The following is a 14,070-nucleotide window of genomic DNA, read 5'->3' as shown; positions in this document are numbered from 1 at the left end:
TGGGGGAAGGAAACATCACATCGACATTACATCCTACTCACGTGGGTGTCACGTCATCCGGGCAGTCATCGCTGAAATGATTTTGATGATGCAGATATGAATAAGAAAAAAAAAAAAAAAAAAGATGCAACCCTTTGTGCAATGCAACGAAATTCAATGGGCTGTTCAGACATCGTCGAGGCATTGGCTGAAGTTGAGTTTAAGGTCATGTTTAGGATGGGGGGGGGAGAGGTGCTCAAAAATGTAAAGTCAACTCCAGCCAAAGCTGCCGCCATGCCTACTCGTTACTGACTGCTCTTCAGATAGACCCCATAAAAGAGGGGGCAAAACCAACCATGTTCCTGCAGAGCATGGTTCAGTCTGCTTTCCCCGGCCGGGTGCATTGAAATGTGGAGTCGCCTCTGCAGCCGTTTGGCCCGAAAGCTGCCAAGTTCACTGCTGTTTGGCTCCAAATCCTCCAGTGCTCTGCGTTAGCGCCGTCTTCTCTCTGCCTTCCTGCTGGGCTCCACATTTACATGCACCCCATAAAGAAATCCTTTACTTTTATGATTTGAGGAAGCATTATTTTTGGCTGGTTTTTCTTCTCTGCCTGCTGAAACTCAGAAGTTTTAACCGGGGAGCTGCTTTTTCCCCTGAATCTGAACTATTAAAGAACATAATGGAATGTGCTTTAAGATGACGGTCCACATGAATGTGACAGTAAGGCCATTTCCACTTTCCAATCACTATAGCCCGAGCTCTTGCAGGTGGTAAATATTCCTGACTTCATGGCAACAAAATGCATGTTTTATTGCCTCATTCCATAGTGGATTGTGAAATGAATGACTTACTACTACATTCATGTAGCTGAGGGCCGTGGGGGTGGCGAGAATAGATTTAGTCTCCTCTTTCACCGGTTTGAGCTCGCCACCCCGAATCAGAGTGATCTACAAGAGTGTGAAGAAGTGTGTTTGACTACAAGCTGACGAATGTTGAGATAATATTTGAGAATAATTTCTATTTAAAGATGTCATTAGTGTGTATGAGTGTGTGTGTGTGTGTGTGTGTGTGTGTGTGTGTGTGTGTGTGTGTGTGTGTGTGTGTGTTGGGGTGTGTGTGCGTGTGTATGAGTAGCGTAGCTTGTTATTTGTGGATTTATTGTGTGCAGTGGATGAAGTTTGCCTGTTTGTTTTCCGGCGGCTCCTCTGAGTCCCTCTCTTCTCTCCTCAGATGACGACATATGGAGCTTTTCTCCATAAAGGGGCTTTCTGTCGAAATTACTTCAATCTGCTGGACCTGCTGGTGGTGGGAGTCTCTCTTGTTTCTTTCGGCATTCAGTGAGTAAATAAAAGAAAAACCTGGTTTGATCCCAGAAGAGTGAGTGTTTGCGTTCTTCGCCATCTCTGTGTGTTCGCTCGCTGACTGAACGCCGTCAACACATCAGCAGGTCTGTCGTCAGAGCGGAGGACTTCCTGCCTGCTCTCACTTCACCGTGTTTTCTGCATCCCGACACAAACCGCTGCTGCGCTGCTCCTTTCTCCGTCTTCTCTCACATTTCAGCGACTGTCCAGCCGTCCAGACAGAAAGCAGCTTTGCTTTGTAACGTCTTCCAGTTCCAGTTCCCACAGCGGCCGATGAAGGAGCTCATATTTTAATTTTTATCTTTTCTTTAATACTGATTCACCTCCATTTTTCCGCTCTGCTCAGGTCCTCAGCCATCTCTGTGGTGAAGATTCTTCGGGTCCTTCGAGTTCTCCGGCCCCTGAGGGCCATCAACAGGGCTAAAGGCCTGAAGGTAGGAAACCTGGCGCTTATTGTGTGTTTTTTCTTTTAATTACAGCCTCAGAGTTTGTCCCTGAACTCTTCCCTGCCTCTGTCCTGCAGCACGTGGTGCAGTGTGTGTTTGTGGCCATCAGAACTATTGGAAACATCATGATCGTCACCACTTTGCTCCAGTTCATGTTTGCCTGTATCGGAGTGCAGCTCTTCAAGGTGAGCAGCGCAGAGACCTGAAAGAAAAAATCAGTTTTGAGCCAATTTTACACAAATCGCTTTCAATTGTTTCTGTTTTGTATCAAAAGGGGAAATTTTATCGCTGCTCAGATGAGGCTAAATCCAGCCCAGAAGAGTGCAAGTTAGTTTCACTTCTCAACATTTCTGTCTGTTTATCAGTGAAAATCAGCTTTAATCTTAACACAACTCCTCATTTTCTCGCAGAGGCACCTACATACTGTATAAGGACGGAGACGTGAACCAGCCCACCCTCCACAAACGCCTCTGGCACAACAGCGACTTCAACTTTGACAACGTCCTCATGGCCATGATGGCTCTCTTCACCGTCTCCACCTTTGAAGGCTGGCCTGCGTAAGATGAATCTTCTCTGTCTTGTAACTCGCAGACTGAGCACCGGTGGAAACCGATGACGGCCGTGCGGCAGGAAGCGTTTCTGCCGCGCCCGAGTCACCCGCCGCTTTTCTTCACGCCCCTCCAGGTTGCTGTACAAGGCCATCGACTCCAACCGGGAGAACCTGGGACCCATCTACAACTACCGCGTGGAGATCTCCATCTTCTTCATCATCTACATCATCATCATCGCCTTCTTCATGATGAACATCTTCGTGGGTTTTGTGATCGTCACGTTTCAGGAGCAGGGAGAGAAAGAGTACAAGAACTGTGAGCTGGACAAGAACCAGGTCAGAATCACAGAGACGGGGTTCTTCTCATCTGATGACTGATAAAATGTTTTTGTCTTAACATAAACAGATAAATGTTTGTTTTTTTTTTTGTTATTTCTTCACAGCGTCAGTGTGTGGAGTACGCTCTCAAGGCGCGTCCGCTGAGAAGATACATCCCCAAGAACCCGTACCAGTACAAGTTCTGGTACGTGGTGAACTCCACGGGCTTCGAGTACATCATGTTCGTGCTCATCATGCTCAACACGCTCTGCCTGGCCGTGCAGGTGAGAACTCACGTCAATACAAGCCTCCGACAAAACCACTTTGATGAGGAAAAGTTACGTTTAATAAAACAGCAGACAGCCGTTAACGGCTGGACTCGACTTAAAAGTAACAAAGGAAATATCTTTAAAATGAAAAAAGCTGTTTGAAAAAAAATGTACAAATACTCCTTCAAAGATAAAAGCTTGTGTCTTTGGGCTCCTCTCTGCAGCACTACGGCCAGTCGGCACTCTTCAACTATGTGATGGACATTCTCAACATGGTCTTCACCGCGGTGTTCACTGTGGAAATGGTTCTCAAGCTCATCGCTTTCAAACCCAGGGTGAGCCGCGCACAAACACTGAGAAGCATCAGATTTCCAAAATATCGAACATGTGGAGAAAAATCTACAAATTGACTTTCATAACTGGTTACTTTCCAGTCCATTAAGGAAACCGATGTGTGAAGATGTCAGATTATTGCTAAGTTTTTGAATTTATTTCCTTTTATTGTCTGTTCCACCCGACAGCTGTGTGTTGCGAAGAAGGACAGGATGCTAGTAAGAGAGCGTGGAGTGGAGTGCAGTGCTAATGCTCTTTCACTAGAATTTATTCTGACTTATTTTTGAAGTTATTTGCAGTAAAATCAGCATTAATAAGTTTTTTTGCAGCTCAAATACAGCGTGCATACTGTATGTTAGCGCCGAATGTTATGAGTTTCAGCCTTTTTGTTCTGCTGGTGTTTCATTTGGCTCGCTCCACCTCACTCAGGGATATTTTGGGGACGCCTGGAATGTGTTCGACGCCCTGGTTGTGATTGGCAGCATAGTAGACATTGTTCTCAGTGAGATCGATGTAAGTACGCACAGTGATCACGGGTCCAGCTGATCTTTGACCTCTGTCCGTTCAGGGCACCTTGGCTGTCGGTTTCCGAGGCAGGGCTTCAATTTCTGACCTTTTCATTCGATCTGTCTTAATGCTTAGTTTCCTTTTCTCTCCCTTTTTGTCTTCCCTCGATCCTGCCATTATTTTCTTTCTTTTAAAAACCCTTTTCCTCCTCTTCTGATCATTATCTTGATCCTCCTCATCCATCCCTCTCTCTTTTGTTGACACCCTTTCTTGTAACGTCATGCCCTGACAGCATTATTTCGCTGATGCTTGGAACACATTTGATGCCTTAATTGTTGTTGGTAGCGTCGTCGATATTGCGATCACTGAAGTGAACGTAAGTACTCCTTTTTTACCGCTCTCCAGTTGAATTGAAAACTTGCAGAAGAAGCCATGTGGCAACTACTGGGATGAATAACTTGTGACCTCCGCTTCCTTTTCATGTGGTAAATAAACTTTTAAAACCAAATTTTATTTAATTCGTTTCGCAAGATGGCCGTAAACTGAGAACTGCTGTAATGATTATTAAATAATCGTATCAACATGTTAATGATGATTTTCAAAACATCTTAATGGACGTTTTGAAAGAATACATTAAAAGGGTATAAACACATTAAAGCGGTGAGGATAGACGAGCCTCTAAAACCTCAGATAACTGAGGTTGATGTTTTCGGTCCAGCTCTAACGTTCAGGATAGAAGCGTTTCAAAATGGACTGATGCTGATTGACTGTGACCAGTGGAATGGGTCGAATTCAGTCTTCAGCAAGGTTAAACACAGAAACGCCGCCACACATGATATGCAACTAAAATGAACATTTCTTTTTGAGGATATTGAAACTTCAGAAGCAAATTTTCAAATGTTTTATTTCGTATGTTTTTGGTCCATTCTGGTGTCAATTTAATAAAAGGAAAAACCTTGGTTAGTAGTTTGCTTTTGGCTTTTTATTTTGCAAGGCTTCAATTTGACTGTCGTGTTCACGCTGCATTTATCTAATTCACATATGTCTTATTGGAGAATTGCTTCTTGTGTCTGTGTTGTTCCTCTGTTGCATTGCTTTTGCAGGAAACCATGACGAAGGTTTTAATAAAACTGATTATTGTTCACACTTCGACATTAAAAAAAATGTGAAAAACAGGAGTCACTCACTCTTCTGAGTGAACTGACGCCTGTATTTCACCCAGGGCAGGATTGTTCATGATGCGGTTGTCTAATTCATGCTCTTGTTCATTTTGTTTCCATAGAAACTTGTAGAGGCAAGTATGGCAATGACCAAAAATGTTGTTTGTGTGTAACCTGTTGTTGATGACAACTTTATCTTTGGGACCCCCTTACAGTGGACCGAAAACAGTTTTCTTTGTAAACAGCAGCAGGAAGAACTTGATTTTATTGCTACTAATAAGCTCTATGAAATTGTGACTCTTGACTTTAAAGAAAGAAAAACAACCTGATGCCTCTTTATCATTTTCTCCACAAAAAAACCTCAGATTGAAGACTTTTTATTTACTGGTGCTTGAGTTTAAACAAAAAGAAAATATAAAGATCTTGAAATTAGCTGCACACAATGTCCGGGACAGCTCTGAGAACAGATTTGATATAACTGAGGGACAGCTACGATGCTGATGGTGCTTGCTATCGGGGCAGTGTACCACAGACTGGACCTGGACCTGACCCTTGACCCCTCTCATATCTGAGCTGCAGTGCTGTTTTTCTGGAGTGATGTCTCATATTTTTCAGTGTTTCCTCCAGTTTGTGTTCCAAAACGTGTGTCTGCATGAGTGTTTAAGCAATCACTAACCTTGTGTGAAACATAAAGTGGTGGTGTTTGTATTTTAGATTGTTTATTGTGATGCATGTGTGTTTCATGTGTATACAGTCCTTACGTGTACTTTAGGTTTTGTGTATGAATGGGTGCAGAAGGTGCGTGTGTGTGTGGGTGTGTGTTTCTGATATCACATTGTGGCGATTTGACGCACCTTCCATGACGTTTGTTTCTGATTTGCGCTGCATGCGTGTGTTGCTGTTGAGACCGCCACATGTGTTCATAGCAGCTGCTCTGTTATGAACTCCTCCTCCCAGTCAGTGACTTGCTCGTCATTTCACTCACGAGTCGTGCGATCGTTCAGGTTCTCGCTCGACACGTCATGACTCCTCCAAATGCATGCTGGGAAGTCAAGCGGCCATCTCATTCGCTAACATCCTTTCCATGTCCCACCCCTCGCAGATGGCGCTTGGCCACCCGCTCCATTCCCCTCCGGTCAGTTGTTTTCCCATAGAGCCGTGTGAAGTTTGCCTTTTTTTCCACTTGCTATTCCTTCAACGTTTACTCCCAGACAGAATGGCCCTGGAGCTCAGAGCTTGGAAACTCTACACAACATTTAAGGACTGTTTAGCACTAAAGTTTTTTTTCTCTCCCTTTTTTAAATCTAAAACCGGTGTTGCTCACGTCCCTTAAAGTTGTGTACGACGCTCCAGCTTCACATGATGCTGTGCTGCACTAATCAGGGACCGATCAAGTCATGTAGTGTCCTCAAAGTAAAAACATTTTCAGCAACTAAAACCGAAGTCTCAGTCAAATGAAAGCAAAGTTTTAAGCCTCCTTTTCACCAGCAGAAACAGTGAACTGTAATCAGGTAAGACTGTGTGAACTAAAAATGCATTTGGCACGTCAGAAGACACTAAATTAGCTCTGTGTTCTTGTACAGTGACACTGGTGGTTTAATGCAGCTGAGTCTGAGGTTCTTTGATGATCTTGTGTTTGTCTCTGTGAGTGATTGTCTCTGTGTTTTGTTCTGTCTTCCTGTAGTGAGCTCTTAAAGCTCAGAATGGAGCTCATGTGTAGCGCAGGTGTGTAGACTCCAGTCAGGTGCATGAACACCCCCGCAGTGACTCTCGACTCTCTCCCTCCTCTCCACCTTTTCTCCTGTTACTTTTTTCAATAAGACTCAATCTGTCTGGTTAAAATTTCTGTCCCAGGATCGGTCTCTATCCCTGGCTTTCCTCCTCTCTCTCCTTCCCTTTGTTTCATCCTTCCTGTCTTTCCTCTCCCTGTCTCTGCTCTGTCGTTCATTTACGTCTCTCTGCACCGGACTGTGAGAGCGCCCTGCTGTGGCAGTTTTTTTTTTTTGTTTTTTTTTTTTTTTGCAGGGCACTACATGGCATGCATGAGTTGCTGCATTGCTATGAGTTCACCTCTGGCTCCAACATCATCTGAATGTCTTTTTTGCGTGTGCGTGCAGTGCTTCCCCAGCAACGTGGCAATGCTGAACGCATGCTCCATCAGCGCTGCGGCCAGGATTACCTAAAGAACCTCCTCAGGCTAATTCTATGTTGTTGTTGTTTTCATCATTTCTGCTCATTCTGCACCTTATACTGACCTTTTGTCCAGTATTGTGCTGAGGGATTTGAATGAAGCCATATCTGTCTGGAGTATTTCTTGTGTTTTCAGTGCTGAGGCTTCTGATATTTTGCAGCATTAACTTTTCTTTTTTGCTGAAAATCATATGATCATGAAACGGACTCAGTCTGACCACCAGCCACTCTGACTGATGATCCTTTCTTTTTCATTTTGCACATGGTCTTTCTCTGTGCACAAACGCTCGCTGAACACTGCTGATCGCTCATAATTTATCGTCGGTGGCATACACCGAAAACAACAAATGCGTGTGTGAGTGTGGACTTGTGTGAGAGACTGCATATTAAATTTGTTCATAACGCTCAAGCTCTTTTGGCTCAGCAAGCATTTTCTCTGCAGTTACTAAATATGTTTTCAAAATATGAACAGACCTGATGAGAGTGAGCGCCCTGCGTGTTTTCCAGCCTCCTAGAAGTGGCATTAAAGATGCACCATCAACGCAATGTATGATTATTGTCCGCCATATGTTGATGTCTCTTTGAAGCCTTCGGATATTCTGAAGCCATGTAGCAGGAGGCTTTGTAATCCCAGTAGATAGTGCTTTTATCACAACATGACTTCATGACACTCATTATGTCAGTTAGTCATTAAACGTCATGTAAAGCTTGCCGAACGCATCTTCATTTTAAATCCATCGAACCCCATTAGTGGCGACCATTACAGCAGGGGAGGGATAAAGTTGTGTGAAGTCCTCCATGTTGATTTGTAGTTCAGTAAACTCCATGTTGTTTGTCAGTCTGACATGCCACCGTTCCCATGTAGGAATGCAAACCTGTTCTGTAACAGCCCCTTAAAGTACTAAGATCATGTCTAATGTCTGTTATCACATCCAGTGTTAATCGATAGTGAAAAATAAATGTCTGTTCTCGTCACAGTGAAACCTTAAGACGGTTTTGTCTTGTCTCTGAGACGCGTAGTGACTTTGTTCTGTCTTGGTCTGGACTGGTTTGTGCTGGCCTTGTGTGAGAAAAAAAAAAACATTTTAAATGTTGTGTCTGGCCCAATGTGTGTGAGACGGATGGGCTCTGTGCAAGTCATTAATGCAGGTCTTTGATTTTAAAGCCAACGGAGACTCCTCAGGTGGATGAGATGGGGGTAAGACAATCCAACCCCCCACCCCCCACCCCATCAGGGCCCTGCCATGTTTGGATTTGCTTTTCTGTTTTTTCCTTTTTTTGTTTGTTCGGTTTCCTTTTTTCTACTATATCTTTTATAACTTATTGCTTATTTCTAGTCCATTTAGGTTCTCATATTAAGGTTTCCATTCTCATTTTTTTTTCTTAATTTTCTCCTTGTTTTGTCCGCTCATTTAAAAAAAAAAAAAAGAAATCTTTCCTCAAAACATTTGCTCTTCGTTTTACTAAATGTTTGAAGTTATTCCGAAGGAGGGGTGTGTGTCACTCAAACGTGGCGCTCGTGTCCTGTCAGGGAGAGCGGTTTCTGAGCTGCTCTTCACGTTTGTGCTGTCGACACTGCTACATGGTCTCTGCCGCCATTCTTTAGTGGGGGTAGCGATCCATGGACGACCCCTCTCTCCTCCCCCCGCCCCTCCCCCCGTGGGACCGGGTCGCTCTGAGCTGACCCGTGAACCTCCCGGCTGACCCGACGGGGTTGGTCCCACTGTGACTCCGCATGCAGTGACTCTGGACTGAGGGTGCCATGCTTGTGCAGATGTGTCCTGTCAAGTATGGCAAGGTTTTTTGTTTTCCTTTTCTTTTCCAGCATGCTCGCCTCCTTGCTTCCTTCCCTTTAGGTCTGTACAGCGACAGGGAAACTGGCCGTGCTTTGGACATAGGCAGACAGAAACATATCAGCTGTGGCTACACCGCATTAATCGCACATATCGATTGCTCTGTACTTATGGAGTTGCGTTAAAATCAGCTTTCTGTTTTTTGCCAGCTCATATGTTTCTATTACTGACGCCTCATCATCCCTCAAAGCACAGCCAGGGACTCTGCGTTCACTTTATGGCGTCTCTCTTCTCTTGACTGACTGTAAATTCTGACTCCGCAGAACACCGAGGACAGCGCTCGCATCTCCATCACCTTCTTTCGTCTGTTTCGAGTCATGCGGCTGGTGAAGCTGCTCAGCAGAGGGGAGGGCATTCGCACCCTGCTGTGGACTTTTATCAAATCCTTCCAGGTGGGGTGCAGTACACTCATCTGCTCTGTAACTGAGAGGCAGATTAATGTCGTATATTCATCTGTTTCTCTTCTACTTTGCTTCTTTTCGCCCAAAGGCTCTGCCATATGTTGCTCTGCTGATAGCCATGCTGTTCTTCATCTACGCCGTCATTGGCATGCAGGTTGGTAATTAAATGTGACTGAAAGTAGCATTTTTTTTTTTCCCCACCGGATCGGCCACAGTTGTATTCATTCATGTGAGCGACGTGTCTGCTGCAGGTGTTTGGAAAGATTGCCATGGTGGACGGCACCCACATCAACAGGAACAACAACTTCCAGACCTTTCCGCAGGCTGTGCTGCTCCTCTTCAGGTCCGTAAGAGTCCGGGCACGGACGTCCTCAGGAAAAGCATCTTGGTGATTAATTTGTGTCTGTCACATGTTTTTTCCACAGATGTGCCACTGGCGAGGCGTGGCAGGAGATCATGTTGGCGTGTATGCCGGGGAAACTGTGCGACCCGGAGTCCGACTACAACCCCGGAGAGGAGATGACGTGCGGCAGCGGATTCGCAATCGTTTACTTCATCACCTTCTACATGCTCTGTGCTTTCCTGGTACGACTGATCTGAGACAGTGTTTGGTTTTCCTGTGTCTGTTGGACATACAGTAGTTGAGGATTGATTTATGTGAAATGGTACTTTGTTTGCACACTCTTTCTTGTTGCATCTTTAGAATAATTCCTCCTAATCTCTACTGAAGTCATACTTTTCTCAGACTGGCAAAAACATATCCTCAACTGTGAATGATTCAATTTTTTTTCCATCTTCTCCAGATTATCAACCTGTTTGTGGCTGTCATCATGGACAACTTCGATTATCTGACCCGTGATTGGTCCATTCTCGGGCCTCACCACCTCGACGAATTCAAGAGGATTTGGTCAGAATATGACCCCGAAGCAAAGTACGTCTGTTTATCTCCTATCTGAAGACAGCTCAAGATTAGATACGTTTTATGTTTCTTACCTTTATTTTTATCTATACAGAGGCAGAATCAAGCACCTGGATGTTGTCACCCTTCTCCGGCGTATTCAGCCTCCTCTTGGTTTCGGCAAACTGTGTCCTCACAGAGTGGCTTGCAAGGTCTCTCCTCCCTCGTCCCTTCAGACATTCCTGTATCTCCTCATTTCAGACAGATATCCTTCTCTTTTGAACTCTATTAAAAACCCTGTTGTTGCTGTCTTCCTCCAGAGGCTCGTGGCCATGAACATGCCTCTGAACAGCGACGGTACGGTCATGTTCAACGCCACCTTGTTTGCGCTGGTGCGAACAGCCCTGAAGATTAAAACAGAAGGTACTTTATGACACACACTCTTTTGTCCGGTGTAATTATGATCTTGCGTGGATTTGAAACACTTGCGAACAGACGAGGCCCTCAGGTGTGTTTGTTTCACGGTAATGCAGGTAATCTAGAACAAGCCAACGAGGAGCTGAGAGCTGTCATCAAGAAGATCTGGAAGAGGACCAGCATGAAGCTGCTGGATCAAGTGGTGCCTCCTGCTGGTGGTTAGTGAAAAAAACATACACGCCTCACTCTCACCACAAAATAAACCAAAATGATCCACAATATTCTCCAGTGCTGCTCACAAATACTGTGAAAACTACAGCCGCCTCAGTAAAAACTGTGTTCTATGATAGAAACGTATTTTTTAACACCAGTGTCATGCCATAGTAAAGATGTATTGTGTTGTTTCTTCTCTGCTCATAACCTCCTGGTTGTGCCCTCTGCAGTGTGTTTCTCTATGTGTGTGTGTGTGTGTGTGTGTTGGGTCCACCCTCCAGCCCAGGATGCTGATGGAGGCCTCTGACTCTCTGCTGGGCTTTGGGCTTGCATGGCCTTCTAGACCACAGTGCAAGTGCATGCTTTGTCTCTTTTTTTTCTCTGTCTTTCTTTCTCTCTCTCTCTCTCCTGTCATTTGTCTCTTCTTCTCTCCTTTTTCTCCGTCACTTCAAACTGTCTTTGCTTGCTGAGCTTTTTTTCAGCTTTATTCTTCTCACATTTTGTTTCAATATATATTTCTGTCTCCAAAACTCTGAAGCACTTCAGAATATTCTGAAGCAGTTCTGTTTTAGGGTGGTGGCATGGAACTAGTGTTGCCTCTCTCTCTCTGATCTCTGTCCCCAGCGTGCTTGTTCAAAGTGACTCAGACCCCTGCTTCAGAATGATTCTCACACACTCTTGCACACACTCATCAGATTTTGTATTAAAAAAAAAAGAGAGAGAAAAAGAAAAGAAAAAGTCCATATGCTTATGCAAGTACATTTCCATACTTGGCTTTAAGTACAGTATTTATTGACAAGCATACATGATGTAAATAATGGACATACGTAGGAAGAAAACAGACAAATCTACACAAATATATTGACATGTATGATGTAGGTCTGCTTGCTTGCATGTGCTAAGTTGAGAAGTAAGATTTTTTTTGGTGAAAAAAAATATAATTCAGATACCCTGTGACCTCCTCGTAAAACTCTTAATGAATTTTTAAAACACTAATCACAGTTTAAATTGATTTTAATCTGTAAAATGTGTCACGGTTGCTTGAACACATTCAAAACTAGCCACATTTTTCATGATTTCTATCTCTCCGGGTCTATTTCACGTCACTTCTGCTTATTCTGTCCTCTCCATCATCTTTTAAACGAAGATTTAACACCGAGGGCATGGTTCATGTTAAACCTGAAGGTGTTTCAGCATCAAGTCCATCCATCCATTTTCTACACCTCTTTATATCCTGTTCAGGGTAGCAGGTCGTTCGACCAATCCCAGCTAACTCTGGCTGAGGGCGGGATGCAGCCTGGAAAGGCCTCCGGTCAAATCACCGGACAAACAGAGACACACAACCACACACACTCACGTCCACGCCTCTGGACATGCATGTGTTTGGAGTGTGGGCGTAAACCTGAGTACAAAAAAAAACCTGAGGCCAGAGCGCCACGGTGTGACACGTCAAACATGTACCGGTACTGTATTTTTACATATAATTCTCACTTTTATGAACTGAAGCTCTCTTTTCTTCATTGTATTCAAGCAAAGTGAGGACATTTTATTGCAAATATTCATTTTCTGTCCTTTGCAAATACAGCAGGACTGAGGTACAGTATATACGCCATCAAGATGGATGTATATCACTCAGATATGAGTCTCTAACGGGGATAAAGCCGCTCTGTCCGCGGTCCTGTAGTGACTCTCGCGGAGGGAATGTCTCCGCCGGGGTGCTGTGTGTAGTGACCTGCTGACACAGGAAGCATTTGTGTGGTCTGTTCACTCAGATGATGAGGTAACCGTGGGGAAGTTCTATGCCACCTTCCTGATACAGGACTACTTTAGGAAATTCAAGAAACGTAAAGAGGAAGGCCTGGTGGGAGCACACCCCTCCCAGAACAACACAGCCATCGCTCTACAGGTGAGGCCCCCGCACACAGTCCGGCGTGCGAGCGAGCGGTGAGAGGCGCTTTGTGACGACGGATGTATGAGCATTCCGATTTCGTTAAGTCTGTCTCTGTGCATCTCATTCAAATATCATCGACTGTGCTAATGTTATTGGTTTATGATCCAGCAGGACGTTCATGATCTTGGTGCACAGTATGAATCTGTTACTGTGATCTCTGTGTGGATTTGGTGTTCGTGTCACTGTGTCTTTAAATATCATGAGTGTTGATGTTAAGCATGTGCCATCGTCTCCAGCCACCACTTCACGTGTTCATCACAGTTCACAACCCATGAGACTCACATTGCAAAGTTTGCCATTTCTGTTACCTTCTGATGTGCGATATATGGCTCCAGGGTATCCCCATATATCAACTTCAAGCCGTAAACATAATCAACTTCTACTTTCTTTGTAGTAAATGTTTTCTGTGTATGTTTAATTTGAGTATTTAGATCTAAACGAGCGAGCAAGGAGAACAATAAGCGGCCGACAGGGCGCGTAGCGCCCCCCGCAGGCTGCATTCAGGACAGCACATCTGTCTGTCTCTGTGTTCTCATCTCCCACAGTCTGTCAGTACCGTAAATGTCAGGTGTTGCGCAGCCCAGGTGTGTGTCTGTACAGAGTGTGTGTTGGCCGTGGCTGTGTGATGTCGGATTTTTATTTATTTATTTTTTTTCTCTCCTGTGAGTTGTAAGATGAAGGTCCCAGCCAGCAGCGTTTAGCCCTCTTGTTGTCATGGTTACAGGCTGGCCTTCGCACGCTGCATGATATTGGGCCCGAAATTCGCCGAGCGATATCATGCGATCTGCAGGATGATGAGCTAGTAGACTTTATTCCAGAAGAAGACGAGGAAATTTATAGGGTAACTTGTTTAAATTCACACGGAGGGGAATGTTTTTGGGGGGAATACACATGTGTCAATAACAAATAACATATTTTATTGTGATTTATGCATCAAAAAACGCAATCTTTAGAGGAGATTCAACACACAATACTCAGCTTAATCTTCAATAGAAGTAATAAACACCACAGCTACAGAGTTTAGGCTTCTCTTCTCATTTAGTTTGTTCTGTTATCCTTTGTTTTTCTCCATTTCGATTCCAAATAAGTAACAATTGCTTTATTTTGCTCACATTTATCATGCCATAAACCAGCTTCTGAACTTGTTTTTGCTCATTTAATCTTTTATAAAGTATCAGTCTCCAGTCTTAACATCAATAGCACTTGTGGCTGTTTCTCGAGCGT

General features: G+C 44.2%; 1 protein-coding gene across 1 annotated transcript in view; it reads left to right on the top strand.

The window, feature by feature from the left end:
* The window catches only part of LOC115389089 (voltage-dependent L-type calcium channel subunit alpha-1D-like), a 54,187-nt gene that overhangs the window by 33,157 nt on the left and 6,960 nt on the right, over nt 1–14,070 (top strand). Inside the window, 21 exon segments of the mRNA XM_030092481.1 lie at nt 1,210–1,316; nt 1,687–1,774; nt 1,864–1,971; nt 2,061–2,113; nt 2,197–2,343; nt 2,471–2,672; nt 2,780–2,938; nt 3,148–3,258; nt 4,056–4,139; nt 5,046–5,057; nt 8,279–8,311; nt 9,230–9,358; nt 9,456–9,521; nt 9,619–9,710; nt 9,793–9,952; nt 10,171–10,298; nt 10,381–10,477; nt 10,586–10,688; nt 10,799–10,900; nt 12,668–12,801; nt 13,571–13,687. Coding sequence (XP_029948341.1) covers nt 1,210–1,316; nt 1,687–1,774; nt 1,864–1,971; nt 2,061–2,113; nt 2,197–2,343; nt 2,471–2,672; nt 2,780–2,938; nt 3,148–3,258; nt 4,056–4,139; nt 5,046–5,057; nt 8,279–8,311; nt 9,230–9,358; nt 9,456–9,521; nt 9,619–9,710; nt 9,793–9,952; nt 10,171–10,298; nt 10,381–10,477; nt 10,586–10,688; nt 10,799–10,900; nt 12,668–12,801; nt 13,571–13,687 — 2,232 coding nt within the window.

Source organism: Salarias fasciatus, chromosome 5 (assembly GCF_902148845.1).
Source record: "Salarias fasciatus chromosome 5, fSalaFa1.1, whole genome shotgun sequence".
In the NCBI taxonomy this organism is placed as follows: Eukaryota; Metazoa; Chordata; class Actinopteri; order Blenniiformes; family Blenniidae; genus Salarias; species Salarias fasciatus.
Note: the sequence above shows the minus strand (reverse complement) of the source record. Positions and strands in the feature narration are given on the sequence as shown.